This window comes from Haemaphysalis longicornis, unplaced genomic scaffold (assembly GCF_048455015.1).
Source record: "Haemaphysalis longicornis isolate Haplotype H1 unplaced genomic scaffold, Haemaphysalis longicornis Haplotype H1 scaffold_8, whole genome shotgun sequence".
Classification (NCBI taxonomy): domain Eukaryota; kingdom Metazoa; phylum Arthropoda; class Arachnida; order Ixodida; family Ixodidae; genus Haemaphysalis; species Haemaphysalis longicornis.
The window spans coordinates 123,458,569-123,475,853 of NW_027526445.1; the positions used below are offsets into that span (position 1 = coordinate 123,458,569).

The 17,285-nt window shown below is 45.5% G+C and overlaps 1 protein-coding gene across 1 annotated transcript in view; it reads right to left on the reverse strand.

Annotated features, from left to right (window-relative positions):
* Positions 1 to 1,129: 1,129 nt before the first annotated feature.
* The window catches only part of LOC144148460 (proteasome activator complex subunit 4-like), a 75,691-nt gene continuing 59,535 nt past the window's right edge, over positions 1,130 to 17,285 (reverse strand). Inside the window, exons 16-22 of the mRNA XM_077680000.1 lie at positions 13,809 to 14,132; positions 12,929 to 13,038; positions 10,764 to 10,817; positions 8,385 to 8,514; positions 7,342 to 7,668; positions 4,998 to 5,111; positions 1,130 to 1,291 (exon numbers count right to left, since the gene is read on the reverse strand). Of these exons, the coding sequence (XP_077536126.1) occupies positions 1,130 to 1,291; positions 4,998 to 5,111; positions 7,342 to 7,668; positions 8,385 to 8,514; positions 10,764 to 10,817; positions 12,929 to 13,038; positions 13,809 to 14,132 (1,221 nt within the window). The remainder of the gene's footprint in view (positions 1,292 to 4,997; positions 5,112 to 7,341; positions 7,669 to 8,384; positions 8,515 to 10,763; positions 10,818 to 12,928; positions 13,039 to 13,808; positions 14,133 to 17,285) is intronic.

Consider the following 17,285-nt stretch of genomic DNA (forward strand, 5'->3'; position numbering starts at 1 on the left):
CACATCAGTGATGATTTTAACTGTTCATTGCTCAAATTAGTTCCTCCGATTGAACCGATGTCTAAATATGTCCGGGTTGCACGTAGAAAGTGCAAGGTAAGCCGCTTGTGGTCGCTTCCTAAGATGTCTGTCCCGTTTTCATCTATCCTCATTTCCCGCAACCTTTCGTATACTGTCTCGGAGACTGGACTATAGCCTATGCTGGAGTGTCTGTTTCCGCTTTCCCACGGTATATGTCCGTCACACTTATTTTCTGTGTTTACTATTACAAGCCAGTTTTCCTGACATAGATCTATCACTAGAGGACCATCGTGATCTGTGTATCCATCCAAATATTCTATGTGGGCATTCATTTCTTCAACTAAGATTATTTCATCCGAATCTTTGAACTAGTTTTTATCTCTTTTCAAACAGTTTACCATTTCCCCGTTTGCCTCCCTAGCTCTGCTTCCAGTCCACTGATGGACAACTCCTAACTAGGCATTTTTCCCGCTATCGTGCTTTTAACCCATTGCCAATGTCCGTAAACTCTCACCATTATCCTGCCTTCCACACTAGCCTCACCCTGCACTCCTCTCCCCGTACTTTTCCTCTCTCTTTGCCCTTCCTGAGATCATTCTGTTCAGCTCCTTCCAAGAAGACTCACTCCGAGCAGTCGACTTGGTTGGAAACGCCGCCAGGGTACGTGGGTTGCTGGCCGCCGATTGGGAAGAAGTACTAGTCTTCCTCTCAAACAGCTGGGCAAAAGCAGTGTTATCTCTCCCTCTTTCTCTCTCTCTATCTCTATTTCTTTATATATATCTACCTCCCTATTAAGCTCCCTAAAACAGGTTGCGTCATGCGTCCATCGGGCTCGTGATCCAAGGGTGACCCATGGGTGTACCGGGTTTATTCTGCTAATTCGGATAACAGCTAGGCAGGCACATAGACAGTACTACAGACGAAAAACGGATGGATGGGAATACAGACAGATAGACATACTTAATTTTTGCGTTTACCTAGCCCAAGTAAGGCTAGTGCTTATAAAAGACATGTTCTTACCCCTTAGAAATTGCACCACACATGCTTGCATAAAGATTACCCACCCCATATAAACATATCTTCCAGGTTAAAGGCGCCTGAAAATGAGCTAGCTCACCATTTCAAAGCTCCAGTGCTTGCTACCGCGCATAATGCCCGCAAGCATCTCAAGGGCGCCCCGCTGGTGCTTTGCCTGGCCGTCGGCGATATTCATACGGATCACTGTCTTGAATTCCGGCAGAAAGGCAGGGCCGAAATTTCGGAAGATTCCCTGCAATAGAGGTCCTGCCGTAAGAAAGAGGCCCCCTTCAAGCTCAACGAGCCTAAACTATATGATTCCTCCCTTGAAATGCGTGCCCTAACTGTAACAGTATTTCGAAGTTTGTTCACCCAACAAATACCATTGTGTAAGTACACTGACGGTAGTCAAATGCAGGGTAGCTATACAAGTGGAGTGCACGTGCGGCTTTATTGTACGACCGCTCGACTGTAGAGACGTCATCGTGTGGACTAGGGTGTGGTACCTCTTCGAATCTGTAAATTATGAGGGTGATTTGGTCGTGAGGTACGCAACAAAACCCAGTTTCACCCAGTGTGCAATCAGCTGGAACACCGGAGCTGCGGTTCTCTGGTGTCGGCCGGAACGAGAACGGGCGCTCACCCGAGGATGGCAGCGCCGTCGCCGTGCAAATTCTAGTTGGCCGGTAAACGTCAGCTGCGGGAAGCTCCCTCCCATAGTGGGAAGGAGAGGAACCTATCTCTGCGAGACCCCTGCGCCCTCTATCAGTGAGTCCTGGAACCGGTTTCTACGAAGGTGTCGGCTGCGATACCAGTGCACCCTCTATCATCGGGTCTAGGAACCTGCTCCCACCCCTGCGTGACTCAGGAACTACAGCAGACTAATAAAAAGGCTGCGCATGCAACAGTTCCGCTTTTAGTAACGCAGGCTGCTGCGAGGGGCCATGAGGCGTAAAAAAGGGTATTTCTTTGAAAGCTCTGCCCTCATTCGTAAGTTAGCAGTATGCCTACACTCCCAAGTAAACATATCTCGGGCACTATTCTGTGGCCGACGGCGGATGCCGCTTCGGCGTATTTGATCTGGGGCAGAATTCTCAGCTTTTCACATTTTGTATTAATTTCAAATGGCCATTTAGAGCAAGCCCTGGTTGCCTGAAGGCAGAGGAAACGGAGGCGATGCAAGAGATGCAAGGCGCTTCATTGGCTTCTGCGTAGTGGCGCAGGTTAAAAGGCTTTCCAGGGCAGCTTCGTCACATTTCAAGCAATGATGTTTTTGACACCGAAGCAACTCAGAATTTCGCTCTTGTTGGTTTGGTCGCATTTCATGGAAAAATAAAGAAAATATGAGGCGGTACCGAACGCACATCTTGCGCTTAAAATATCAGCAGTTCGCACATGAAAAGCCCGCATTGGCAGCGCGTTGTGGTCCGTTGATTTATTGTTTACGATATACCCATTGCATCGAGGGGATGACGTGTCATCTCACCATGAAAGCTGATGCACATTTTTGTTCTTGTATCTTAATTTTAGTTCTGCTAATAGCTCCGGGTTCACACTACATTTTGTTCGTAACAGGTGGTGATTGCTCTTCGTAAGTCTTTTATGATACACGCGCATCAAGATTCCAACATTTAATATAGTCGCCACTACTGCTCCTTATACTGCGCACGTTTAAACCCTATGGCCTCGGGAAGGTGTGTATTGCCAAAATGCGTTATCTGTCTGTTTTCTCCAGACCACACATGCCCCATCGTTTTAAATACACCTCCCTGCAAAGCTATTTGTTGTGACGCATCTTGTTATAGCCTCAAAAAGCGAAGCCCTTCCTTTGAGTTATATCGAAGATTTTACGCTCTCATATGACATGGCTCTGACTCGTAAGACTTTAGCGAAGAATGGACTCGGGCAACGGCAACAGGAATGGTTACAAATTCACGAGAAGCCGTCCTGATGCCGAGTTCTTAGGTAAACAGACAATGACGACTACGATGGTGATGACTACTCTTACGATGTTATTGATCTCTATATCTTTCCTTTTAAAGTGAAGCTTTCTATGCCTGACTGATGGCCATGTCGCCACAAAACACACTGCAAGAAAGCACTTGGACGATCATGATGATCGTGGGTGATGTGAAAGATTGTTGAAACACGAAGCTTTCTTCGGTCGAAAGCCAATGTCTTCAAAGCCCAAAGTCTAAGTCCAAAATTGCAAATGTTACGCCTAGACCGCACTGCAGGAAAGCCAACCTACACAACGGGTTTCCACAAAGCAACGTCAGCAACTCAAGAGAAAATGGCACAGTTTCCACTAGTGGTACAAGGCTCGAGAAAAAGCAGAGCAGTCGGCCACTCTTCCTTCATCGGGGACCCGGCTGTTGCACCTCACACAAATTTCCAATCATGCCGCTGAAATTTTTCCATCATTTGCTGGCACGGGATGTTTCGTAAGCTGGCTTTCACATCTCTCCCTAAGTGGACCGCCTTAGCACGCGCTAGAACAGGCAGCAACCGGCTTCGAGAACTTGGCGTCTGTTGCGCGAGCTCTTTTGAGCTTCCCACGTGAGGCATGAATGCACGTGAACTGGCGAAGAGAAGAGCACGCGAGGGATCTCGTCACGAACGCTGGGCAGACCGTTCTTGAAGGTGGAGCTATATGACGCGACGCGCCCCTCATGAGGCGTACGCTCACGTGCGGTCGTTTTTTGTTTTTTGAGCTCCTCACGTGGCTCATGTCCACGTGCCAGCATTGACGACACCGGGTGCTCCTCATGAGACGCATGTTCACGTGCACTGAGTATTTTTATTGGTATTTTATGCGAATGCCACTGCACCAAGCTCAAGCATAACAGCTCTGCTGTTAAAAAACGCTTCCCGTGATCGGAATCGAAACTAGGTTCCTCAGGATACGAAGCTGAATTCTATACGATTCTGCCATTCCGAAAAGGTGGAAGCAGTTTGGATTTGGAATTTTTTTTTTTTACTCTGGCTGATCGGAGAAAGCTTCGTGTTTTAACCATCTTTTTATTAATTTAATAAAGGGCTTTGATTTTTTCCTCCATGCACTCGTTTCAGTCACAACTGAAGAAAAAAAACTAGAAAGCAAACGATGAAATGTATGGATAAGTTGCACATACAGCAAGCTCCCAAATGACTACGCCGGGTTTGCTTGATCATTTATGAAAATTACTTGACGAGGAATCACGTGTGAACATTTGACACCTGGAATAATAATGCACCGCCTAAAACCACTCGCCTAACGTGGACTCTACGTGCCACAAACATGGTGTGCATGTTCGTTTTACTTTGTATAAACCAGACGTAACAGGAAATCAAACTCGCGGTGTTGCCGTTGCAGTGAAGACGGTATCTGGTGCGCTCGCGGTCTGGCTTGTGTGCGGTCTCGCACGGGTGCAAAATATCAGTGGCGGAAGTACACTTTAAATTTCATCGCTGCGTGCTTTACTACTCAACAATCATTGCGGGCAATAAAATAATAATGTAGTCTCTGTCAACAAGTAAGCGTTGTAAAATGACTGTTTAGCCTAGGATTTGTAATGACGAACTGCACTGCAGACAACCTGGACACATGTACGAGCACTTTCTTCTGCGCAACCTGCTTGCTGGCCGTTTTTATCAGTAAAACTGCAAATAAAGCCGTTGAATTGAAGTGCCAAGCTGTGTTTTGAGCCCAGCCGACAGGTGACACAGATTCGGCGAATGCTTTGGTGGGGTAGCCTGGGTATTATAAAAGGTACCTCAGGGCCAATGTGCAAGGGGAGGGTGGTTACAGGAGCATAAATAAAATAGTACTGTTGGGAACTAGTTCCCCAGATGCCCACAGAGAGCAGTCTGCGCAATAGGTTTGCGTATTTCTCATTAAGAACGGCTTTGAGAACGTGGCCTTGGCCAATGATTACCGATTCCACCGGTGCGGGACAAAAAGGTAGACCAAGACGTACCTTGAACAAATAAAACCAGTCGAAGTCAAAGCTTCGTTCAGTAGAACACGCGCACGCAGACACATCTTTTACAAACCCTTGAGATTTGAAGGTTCGGTAGATGGCTTGCTCAGACTGAAAATAAATGAGGAAGAAAATATTTCGGGCAAAAGGAATGTTTGTTGAGTCCCCGAGTGACCTGCTCTATTTAAATCACAGTAAGACGCGAGAAGAGGTAACTAAGAGTGAGTAGCGAGGTTTTTTATGCCGGTCCATGACGAGTTAATTCAACTCAGGCTAGTCGTAAGTTCACCCCTATTGGGGCAAAATTTTTAAATTCGCACTACCATGTAATGAAGCTTGAGAAGTCACCAACATCAAAGTTAAGCTCGGTGCCTAGCTATTTTGCCTGCACCCTTTGACATTGGTCGAGTGTGCTGAAAGTGCTTCATATATTTCTGATTAACACAATTTGGAAGTTGGCATCAAAGAAACTACTCGTGTCTGCTCGCCACACTTGGGCCGCCGTTGGTTTGCAATTCACGCGGTGGCCCTACGCTTTGCTGCCTCCCGTGATGGCAGAATATTAACTGGACGCTTATTTACCAGTATACACTTCAATAGCGATGACTAGCGACAGCACAGCACTAGACCACTTAACTGCATGCAGCACTAGCCGATTAAAAGAAATCCCAAATTTCTTGAAGGCAGTGATTAAAGGAGCCATGAAGAGAAAATACAACTTCGTTGAATTTGAAAGAACTAGGATTCAGTATCTCACTAAGCTCCATTACAGGCACACAAATGTTTTTTAACGAAAAAAAAGCAAAAAGTATTTAAAAACTTTCAAATTTTGCGCCACAGTGATGTGTTAGGAGCAAGAACGACGTCATACGGGCCAACAATAAAACAATTTTCAGTGCGTTAACTGCACATTAGCATTCAATTGATGCGGTCAAATAGACCTAGAGACCCCATTACAGACGTCCAGTCATGTGTCGTCGCGACAGGTCAGTTAGGCGGCCGCTAATCGCACAAACAAGGTTCTGTGACCTCATAGCAAAGTTGCGGGAAACTGGGGGGGGGGGGGGGGGGGGACTGCTTCACACGTTTTCTTTAATATCTTCGTTATTTGTTCGAAGATTGTGATGCTATTGGTATCATTGTTATCGGAACTACGCAGTCTTTCTAATAAACCCAACTTGTATTTTGTCTTCATGGCTCCCTTAAGGAGTCCGTAGTTGCGGGCCACTCGCTTTCACTGTTTGTTCTCATGTTTGCAAAGCCTTTGGACAGAGGGTTCACCGAGCCCCTCACGTAGGCTGCGGGGTGAGTCCACCAAGCCGTTTGTTAGCGCACAGAAAGAAAACACGGCGAGTAAAAACAGCAAAATCAACACGGAGTGCGAAAAAGCATAGTGTCCATCACGTTTCTAACTCGAAGCGTCCTGTCACTTAAACAATCTACCGATACGCCAAAAGACACTACAGGAAAGCTGACATACACAACAAACGCCTCAATAAAAACGCTTCGCGTGGTCGGAATCGAACCGGGTCCCTCACGTTATTAGCCGACGTGTATCCGATCGCGCTATTCCGAGAAGGTCGAAGCAGTCTGGATTTTGGGCGTTGACTTTGACTCAGGTTGCATGGGAGAAATATTTTTGTGTTAATCATCTTTTTCTTAAAAAGGGGGCTTTGGTTTTTTTTAAAAAAAACATCATGACACTTACGTTTACCACGACCAGCGTGGCACCGTTCTTACAGCCATCCTCGGGAGTCATGGTATAGTCCTCTAGTCCTCTCCGTGCTAAGGTCGCCATTATTACCAGCGGGGTATATGCTGGTTATGGTAGCGCAAATGTTTGTCCAAATAGTCCCATTCTGCCCATAACTTCTCGTTTGGAAAATGCGATTGTGAAATAAATTTTTGTAGTGTTCGATGGTGCAACCATTTTAGGCCGCCTCAAAATCTTCGACATTCCCCGATACCGCCGTTGTAACCAGAGGACGGGCTCAATCAATCGAATCAATCAACTGGAAGGTGCCTCACTAACAAAGGTATACTTATTGCTTTGCCCCTGTTCTTCAGTGCCTCCACGTCCCTTTAAGTATAGTATCAGATTCACTGTCTAAATTATCCCGAAAGAATACATCTCTCACGCATAAGACAGCAAAGCCTGTTATATGCCCTGAAGACCAAGAAAAACACACCGAATCCCGCCCTCAACAGCAATGTTCGTTATCATTATCTAGCATTGTTATCTCATGCACGATCCTTATTGTTATATATACACTCCACCAGCTACGCCTAAAGCGACTGAGGAGATCGTGGCGAAGAGTGGACAGGCACGTAATCAGCTCACCAGGTTGAAGTCCTGGGCGTTTCGGACGAGTGTAGGCTGCCGGTTTTCGGGCGCATAAACAAGGACGGTATTTGAGGACATTTGGTTGAAACCAACGTGCGTCTGGTGGACAGCACGGTACTTGTTCCACTTCGCTTTGGTTAGCGGAAGGCAGGCGCTGTTGTACTGAAGCCACAGGCTGACCGGCCGCAGGCCTCCCGTTCGGTCCACAAGGGTAGCGAGTGTCGGGCTGAGCTCCAGTGAGTTCTTGTATTGAGTGTCAACCTCCTCTTTGAAATGTTTCTGCTTCTGCTGCCTCAGTACCATACCCACACCCTGGACGGCAACCTGCAGAAAAGTGGCGGACGAAGTGGTTGTATTCGTACCATTTTAGTTACTCACACAAGCACCATGCACGAGAAACTGGCGACCATGTTTAGAAAGTACCTAATGGTGGGAAATGTGACGGAAGTGGGATGTTTTTTGTGGCGTAAGAAGGCACGGCTGAGCCTTAACTAAGAGAACATTATGTCTACCGGGCTGTCCGACTCGCAGACACAAGGTGCCGTCTCTACTCTGCTTGAAAGAAATGTAGGCCTGACCGCATGGTCACATCGGTGACCAAGAGTTCTGACCAAGGGATCTTCACTCTACGGTCCTCACAAGACACGAGTACCTGCTTTAGTTTTAGGTCATTTAAATATGATTGAGATTGAGGTGTAGAGTAGCCGGTGATTTTCCCCCTCAAGCATGAAGCGCCATTTTTGCGTGCTAGTGCGTAGACATTTACAATCTTAAACCTGCCTACGGACGCATGTTAGCGTACTCACGCATGTTCGCGGACTAATGCGCTCGTAAGAATTTACAGGAAATATGCAAACCTTCGAACGTTTGTACGTATGCAAGCGTTGGAATCATGTGAAGCTTGCTTATGTGACCGCATCACCTGATTACAAATTTCACAGAAAAAGGCATTGACCATTTATTCTTGCACAAATTTATTCTTTCAGACAGGTTATCCAGCTGCCATATACGCAGGTCGTGCGAATGTTTCTAACCCTCACCTTGCATGTTCGTGGCATGCCGTCCAGTAAGTGAAAAAGTAGCACGTGCAGCCCCGGCACGGGAAGAGTCACGTCGTTGCGGATGAGGAGCTTGATCATTACCACAGCCAAGTGGCCGTGCTGGCGGTCCCTGCGAGCGACATTCGCTCACGCTTTTGAAAGAGCAGCGACAGCAACAGAAAACTGCCGCGCCATGCGTCATTAAGACACCATGAAGAACTAAAGTGCACGTGGTGCTTCTGGTCAGTCGGTTAAGCAGGCAATGGTTAGTATGCATCAACGAAGCAGTGCGAATTACTAGCACAGCTCCTCATACAAGAAGCGCACTTTTCATGTTTAATCATGCAGTGTACCGAAATGACCAAAGCTAAGGAGAAAAACACTACAGCAAGATATTCTCCACCAGGGCCAACCTTGTTATATGTGAAGGCGACGAGCACTACCATGAACGCCATTAACGATTGCTCAACTCAACTAGGGTAGGGCGAAACAGGAGCTGTGGTGACCTATGCGAGAGGCCCTTGCTATGCAAGTGAATTTGGAGAGGCTGATAATCACGGTAATTATGATGCTGGTGACAACAAATTTCCACTTTGAGGAACCATCTCGCAGTAACGTCAGTTTGCAAATATTGTAATGCTTTGAAAGAACTTTAAAGGGTGCAAATGATATGCCCCGTTCTGATATCTACGGCTTATGGGGAACATGCTAGCTCATAGCGAAAAATCCAAGATGTTCAATGCTAAGATTTTTTGCAGCAACCAGAAATGACAAAAATGTGAAAGTTGAACCACCGTCCAACCTAACGTTCTATCTAGTTTTTCTGATGTCAGGAATCATGAAAATCATTTTGAGGAGCTGGTCAATACTTGAGATGGGGCACCTTGAGAAACTTGAGAGATGGGGCACCTTGATGGGAAACTTGAGATGGGGCACCCGGCAACTTATGGGTTGCCGAGGTTTTATAAACAAAGTATCGCGTTTTTGAATGCTTCTTATTCTTTTTTTAGAGAACGCTAATCTGGCCTATTTATAGAAAATTTACGAAGTGGGGTGATGCCATCTGATGCCACCACCACGTTTTTTTAATTACCCGGCACAAAAAGTTTCTGCTACATTCCCCGTATTTATCTCGCAGCTTTAAGCGAAAAACATAGGTTAACGTAAGAGCAAAGTAACGTACAATGGAAAGATGCGTGTACAAACGCACGCACAAGCACAATCACATGGCCGTATGTATGTGTACGCACAAAGTCTACGAATTGCTTCGATATGGCGCTCTCAGTGACACTCAGTAATTCTCTACCGCGTGAATCACTGCAAAGTTTCGTTCTAGTTAGAATGAAGAAAACCCTGATCATTGGAAATAACGTCATAAGTGATAATCCGGATCAAAATGTTGCATCTAATAGCAGTAGCCCTGAAGGTTACATTGGCACCGATTCCTCTTGGAAGGGCTGACACTATCACCTACATGTACACTAGCACTTCCATGATTATTCACTACATTTCTCCGTTACTTCGCCACCGCTATCTTTTGAAAGCGCGTTCAGGTTGGCTTCCAGTTTTGTCAGGAAGGTAAGAGCCAATCATAAAGAATCTTGTTGGCGCCCTCTTGCACTGCGTCTCTACGGCTAAGATAGAGAATGAAGCACCTGGCGGGCACGAATATTCGCTTGCTTGACGATTACGCTTTCCTTTTGGGAGAATGCCGCGCAAAATAAAAGCGAATGGTTCAACACTGCGTGCAAAAACGGCGTAGGAAAGCAGGAAATCAACACATATACGAATGCTGTGCCGTCTCGCCGTTCTCGCCGTGTTTTTGTTGAAAAGATGTGCAAAATGCTAAAAAGCTTCACCTTCTTGTGTACCGGTAAAAAGAAAGGCCCGGTCATTTAGACAGGCACAAGTGAAGTTCTTTGCACCGACGTGTGCACGGATTTGTAACGTCGAGAATTGCAAAGCCTGCTTACAAATTGTGTATTTATCATCATCTTATCATCATCATCATCACCACCATCATCATCATCATATTCATTCTGTGTTTGTGTAAAAGCGTCCACGCATCAGAGCGGCCAAAAGACGCATTTTGAGGAGTAGCGAACGGGTGACTTTCAGCGGCCTGCCCCTTGATTCAGGCAAACCGATATATAAGCAAATAACACAAAAGATCCCCAAAGACTTTGTTTTGGAAATTTTCATTGCATCCCTCTCTTCAGATTTATTAGCGACAGAATCCGAGGAAATACGAGACATGCAACCTGCTCTAAGAAAGCAGGGCCGCGTTGATTTTTTTCAATTGGAATGTTAATGTACTATCGATATTGCCAGGCACAGTAGCTTGCGGATGACTTAGAATTTGCGCCATGAGTTACTTACGTGACGCCGCTTTCCACCATGCTGGCTAAGGTGCACACGAGGGTCTCGTACTCACTGCGGAAAGCAAGAGGGCACAATTCTAGCATTTTGTGTATAATTCACTACCCCTGGCAACATCGATACATTTTGTGCCTTTACAAGACCGTAGGATGGTTATTCAGGCCGTTAGTTAACTTTTGTATTGTGCGAAAAATGGCCTCCAGTGGCATTACCGGGTTAAACATCTCTGGAAGACAAAGACGCCTAAAGAAAGCGCTAAAGCATAGCCTGTCAATGGGATTTTTAGTCGGGGTGGGAATTTTTTAGTGTCAATAAATAATTTTGTTACAGTGTGAAGTATTTTCACTTAGTATATGGCAGATAAGAATATAGAAACCACGAAGAGCTCACAAATAATGGGAGGAGCATTGTCGTGCTAGAATACGGGGTAATGTGCCTGCAAGCGCCATTATTAGACGTACCGCAATGTTCTAAACACTTCAAATGCATGTTTCAAATTCATAATACCCTACTTTCAGGCTTTGTAACATTGCTACGCAGAAAAAAATATTGTCATATTGTTAATGTGTTGCTTTATTATGTTACTGCATTGTTAATATTGTGTTACTAAGTTTTAAAATTATGTCACGGGACGCCTATGGGTTATCATGAAGGAAACGTAGACAATATTCTACTAACCAATGAGCAACATCTGGACTGCATCACCCGTCAAGTGGAAAAGCACATGACAAAGTGCTCAACGTGAAAGTACCTTGAGGGGAGTATGAATCACCCACAAAGGTAACGGGGCTAGAAGCCATGCAAATATTAGACAGTGATTGACCACCAAGATATAATTTATTTTGATACATTACTGAATATTAGGCCCACATGTAGCCTTTTCATTTCGTGTAGTGTCACGAGCACTTTTAATATACTGGGGAAGTCGGCCGCGAACGTCGGGACGCAGCAGCAGTAATTGTTTGGCACCAACTCGATCTCTTTCCCTTTTGATCTTTGAGTCAGCGAGCTAAGAGCATTCATGCGACTTTTGTGCTTACTTACACCAACTGGCTGTAATTTGAAAAATTATAAAACATTATCATTGCGCCTGCCCAGAAAAAAGGAGAAATGCAGCGACTGCAGACATGCCCCAGTCATAAGGAACCTTCATGCGTGAATTCTAGCTAATTAATAATAAACTGTTGGTGATTCCTGTGCCGTAGGAATCGGTAAAACACGAAAGTGAAATGTTGAAATGTGCGGCGAAATCTGCAGCTCAGCATGATTTGCGGATTGGCGGCTGTCTTGTGAGCGCGCTTGGCCAGTGACGTCCTTCTGGCGGGTCGCTTCGGCAAAGGTGTACTGGCGTCATTTACGTGATGGATATGACGTCAGTGAAATCTTGGCGTATACCGGCATAACACACTTTCGTGTTAAAATTTAAAACCCGAAAACGAACAACCACAATTATAACGTATGCTTTAGTACTAAGGGTTGCTTCCCCGCAAGAAGTCCCTGTGTGCAGGGGTGCACCCTTTACAGGCCGTTTGCTTCGTTGTATTTGCGTCACTTCCGTGACGGATATGACGTTAGTGAAATCTTCGTAAATCCGAGAATAAAACACTTTCGTGTTAAAAAGCCAACCATCCTCCTCGCACGCTGTGTCACATCAAGCCAACCGAGGTCAGTTGATTTTCAGCACTCGTACGTCCTGCACATACCTTCTAGGGATACGTGTTTTTTCGCGTTTGTTTTTACGATGTCACCGTGCGAACCAGTCCATCTCTGGTTCACCGTCATCATAATAATCACCAAATGTTTGCACCCACTTCGGGACGAAAGCCTCCCCTAACGATTTTCTTCCACTTCTATCGTGTGTTCCCCGTGTTCATTATTTACCCTAACTTTTGTAGTTTATTTCCCCATGGAATTCTCGGTTGTCGTCTACTCTAGTTACCATTTCGTCAAACGACTGGTACAGCTGTCGCCTTTAATCGTTATTACACGACCCTCCCAACCTCATCTCCGTCGTTTACTTTGAACTGAATGCCTTCCTCCCGAGTTTGTCCCATACGCAAGCTGATGTTTTCTCAACTGCAAGTATTATCACTGGAATTTTTCTTTCCATCTCTCGTTGAGCTGATCTAAGTAATTAAATGTGATTAAGTTTTGTTTTTGCTTACCTATACAGACTGTCGTTGCATGATTCCTCTTCTTCAACGGCCCCCACCATGTCGTCGTAACCAACGGCAGATGCGAAATTCCGGGCCATTTCTAAACATGACGAAGGAACCTGCAGAGTGAAACAAATGGCGGTTTTCTATCACTTTTTATACTTCCAAGGGAGAAAGTTAATAAAACCCTCTACCGCTCTCATTAAAACGGCTCAAGCGAATGACTTGAGTTTCAAATGGTATTTGGATCGAGCATGACTTAATTCAGTCATTGTCAATTTGAAAAAAGTGCGTAAAGAAAAAAAAATCAGAAGAAAAAAAATGATTGGTACGATTGAGCGCCCAGACAATGAAGGCAAAGGTACATTTTTCACGGTTTGGACAAGTGTATGGGAATGTAGTCCCGCCACCGGTATTTTTTGGTAAGGAGTACGACGGAACCATCGTTACATTTTTTGGAAAATGAAATACATTTTTAAAATATCTTTATTAAACACCAGTAGTGTAGCTACAGCCTCTAAACGTCAGTGGATGTTGTAAGGCCTTTGCACAGGTGTGCATTGAATTTCTCAGGTGTGCCGCGTTTTCAATGTAAAAGCGTGTACTTCCGCGTCTGCGACTCTCTTCTTCGGTGATACCGGCGAAAGCTTGGGGCCAAAGGCAAAACGCTTGGCCGTGGATTATTGAACGGGAATTCATTCTACGCAGATACGCACTACCTTACTACAGCTAATATGTCGAATCTGCCAAAAATGGGAACGGAATCAGTGGGTTACCCGTCGAGCTCATGCATATATACCTAGAGATATTGGAAAACTATGCGAAACTTCCCCCAGGAATCCAGGAAGCCCTAAACAAAATTGCCGAGGTTCATGCACACATCAATTACCTTTAGTTTTAGCTGGATCGTCTCGTGGTACACCTGCATCGTATCAGTAATGTCATCAATGAGCTCGGCGATTGACGGCGTGTCTGCATTCGGTGCTCCAACCAGCATTGGCCACAAGAGACCCAAGCAGGGCCAATCCCTCAGGAGGAGAAGCGTTCTGGGGTTGTTGATGAGTAGCGTGTAGAGGGCCTCTTGACAAATTTCGAGTGGCATAGCTCCATCCGTTGGTCTGATTTGCTTTGCCAGTCCTTTTAAGAGTGGCAAGTTCGAGGCAAAAAATCTATCCAGACACTTTCCGAGCAGCTTCTGAGCGTGCGTCCATATCTGCAAGTTCAAAGCAAGGCGCAGGAATAAGTTTAAACATTTGGTACCCCTGAGTTTCAGGGCTAGTACCAAAAAGTTTACGCCTCTCTATTCTGTTCGGGTATGCTGTTGTCGGGTAATCAAAGCCGTAAGCTGTATGTCGGGTAATCAAAGCCGTAAGCTGTATGTCGGGTAATCAAAGCCGTAATTTCTTTAAATGTGCGTCAACGTGCTCACACAGCGGGCTTTCAGCAAAAGAAAGGCACTTGATATGTGCAGTTCGTTGCGTAGTAAGGTCCACGCAATCCCGTAAAACTAATAGAAGTACCAGGGTTTGGTAATGTTGTTAAAGACAAACAAGCTTCCATACTTAATGAATACCTCTATTTCTCTGCGAGTTGAGTACGTAAGTAGGTAGCAATGAGTCGTGATACCACTGGTTAAAGTGAGTGTATAAACAGGTGAAGTCCTTCTAGACAGTCATACTGCAAAGCAAGTTTGTGAAACGCTACATTTCGCTTCTGCAGCTTATGAACGGAATCAGGAAGTAGGCAGAAACGATTTCGGGAATCTTCACCGAGCCTCAATATCATGTTAGACCACAGCGCGAGCAATCCAGAAAAGGATTGGAGATAGAAGAACGAACAAGACTGTAGGAACTTTAGAGATTTTCATCATCAGTGCCCGTCTTCACGACGGTAGCTCTCGCTTGAGCTGTTTCGTCTTTCTCGCATCACCACATCACACGGGATGTCGCGGCCCTTGGTCTCTCACCTTGTATCACAAAGGTGTTTCTTCATCGTTCCACTTACTATCCTTGTCTTGATTGCTTGCACTGCAATTTGACATGCATCACACACTCGACCAAATTCTAGCGTTACCCCTCGTTGTCACTGTCTTACAGGGGAGCGGCGCCTCCATTAGATGACAGTGACAGCAAGTAGTGGTAGTTCTGCCGTCATAAATGATAATGACGCCATCCTTGTTTTCTGCAGATGAGCGTTTAGTTAGTGGCCATAATATTGTGGTACAACTAAAACGGCTCTTAGACATCCACGAAAAATTAATCTCTGATAGGTTACAGGTGACTAATAGTCCTCCGGAACACGTCTGGCCGTTTTTATTGAGTTAAAGTACAATAACTGTCCCTAGTCAGCTAGTTTTAATTACCGTGCTATTTAGTGAACTGGTTTAGTGATAACTAGGTACAGCTATTTTGTTACAAAGATTGGAAAGTGTTCGTAGTCGTACCAGTTTTGCTAACTCGCACTCAGACGGCGCAACACCACACCAATTTACCCTAAAGCGCACAATTAAAAACCATTGTTTTAATTATGCAAGCACACAAACGCCCCTTCGCAACATCACTAGTTTAGGAATTGTGCTCTTGAAGAGACTGGGTCTAATTATGGTGAGTTTAAACAGCTGATTATGCAAATCGCAACTAAGATCTGTATGCTGACAGGTTATGTAATGGCGTAGTGTCATTGTTGAATCGTTAAGATGCATTAGAACGAGAGTAAAACGCACAAAGGTCGCATTAGGAGGAGTCAGTACTTACTTCTTTGTGGGCGCACGTTGAAAGGCGAAAAAGGTCGCCCATTATATCTTGGTGCATCCTGGTGAATGTGCACATGCCTTTCCCAAGCTGACGCATCTGTAAATGCGTTAGATTTGTTTAGTGGCACTACAAGACGCAGTCTAGCGAGGCAGCTCGTGCCTACGTGGTCACTTTGGCAGTGTGCGAAACAAAGAAACAAACGACCAAACAAACAAACAAGAAAACAAACACACAAGCAAACAAACAAACAAAAAAAAACAAAGGCAAATTTGTTTTCTAGCAATTGACCTTTACACCGAGCAAGCATGTAAGTGTGCTCCAAATACGAACAGCCGTTGACCTTTACTGCGCAACAGTTAAGTTGCTTTTACAGACCTCGTTGTTCTTTAAACCAAGAAAAAATCCTAACTTACTTTGGGCAGTGTGCACCTGCATAGTTGACAGATGATCCTGTCGAGTGAGCTAATTAAATCGGCGCGCGCTTTGCGCAATAATAAAGTACCTTAACAAGTACGAAAAACCTGAAGAGGTGAATATCTGCGTAGGGTGGTACCTGGGACAACTTCTGGAATTTTCGTACTTGCGCAGGGCGAAAAGCTCGGCTCCAAAGCACAAAAGTGTACTCGCTTGGTTTTGAACCTTGGGACTCTTGCTCACGAAGCGAGCGACAGCGCTAATGCTGCGCTATCGCGAGGTAGGAGAGAATAATACAAATTGCGTAGTGGTTGTGGTAACCGCCCCGAGAGAACGCAGTAAGTGCACAGGATAGCTCCGCAAGACAAAATACAGGTGTTGCTCGGCCAAGTCGGTGCTGCAGGCGCGAATGCGTGGTGAAGTTGAATGCAGCCAGCGCCTCTTCGTATCCTTTTCTCGTGTGACGCGCCCCCACTATTTCCCCCTGTCCCCCTCTCCGCAAATATAGAAGGTCAAATCGCTCGCTTGACGTTGGCTGTGCTTGAAGGTCAGATTGACAATACGAGGGACTTTATAGGTATGTGAATGGAATATTAGGGCTCTGGCTAAAAAGAAACTAGTATTGCTTGTGGGGGGCACGAGATAGTCGGAAAATCGGCAAAAAAGACATTAGCACAGAAAGATTAGGCAAATTCTGCTAGCGCGCATCGTACGATGTACTTTAATAGTTGTGAATGGTAATGTCCACGGACTTTCCATAAGTAGATGCAGTGTCTTGCAATGCAACGATATTTGCCAGGAAGTATTTACAGTCAAACCCGGCTATAACGAACCCGGGTAGAGCGAATTATGCTATATATCGAACAAAAATATTTCAGTTACGGAAATACATGGGAAACATATTCCTTATTACGAAGTTCACATCGGATATATTGAACTCTGTGCGCCTAGAATGGCCGCCGAAAGGCATGGTCTTGAAGCGGCGATTGAGATGTGGATTGATCGACCGCGACAACGGAGCAAGAGCCGCGACTGAGACATTGCGCGTCGCACGGAGCGACGTGACGCCCGACACTTTCCGTAACTGTTTCCGACGCGCGGGACTCACGACGGAACCCGCCCAGTCAGCGAGTCCGTACCAAGACAGCAGCATTGAATTGTGGGAAGAGCTCGCCAAAATTCCCGATGATGTCGCGAGT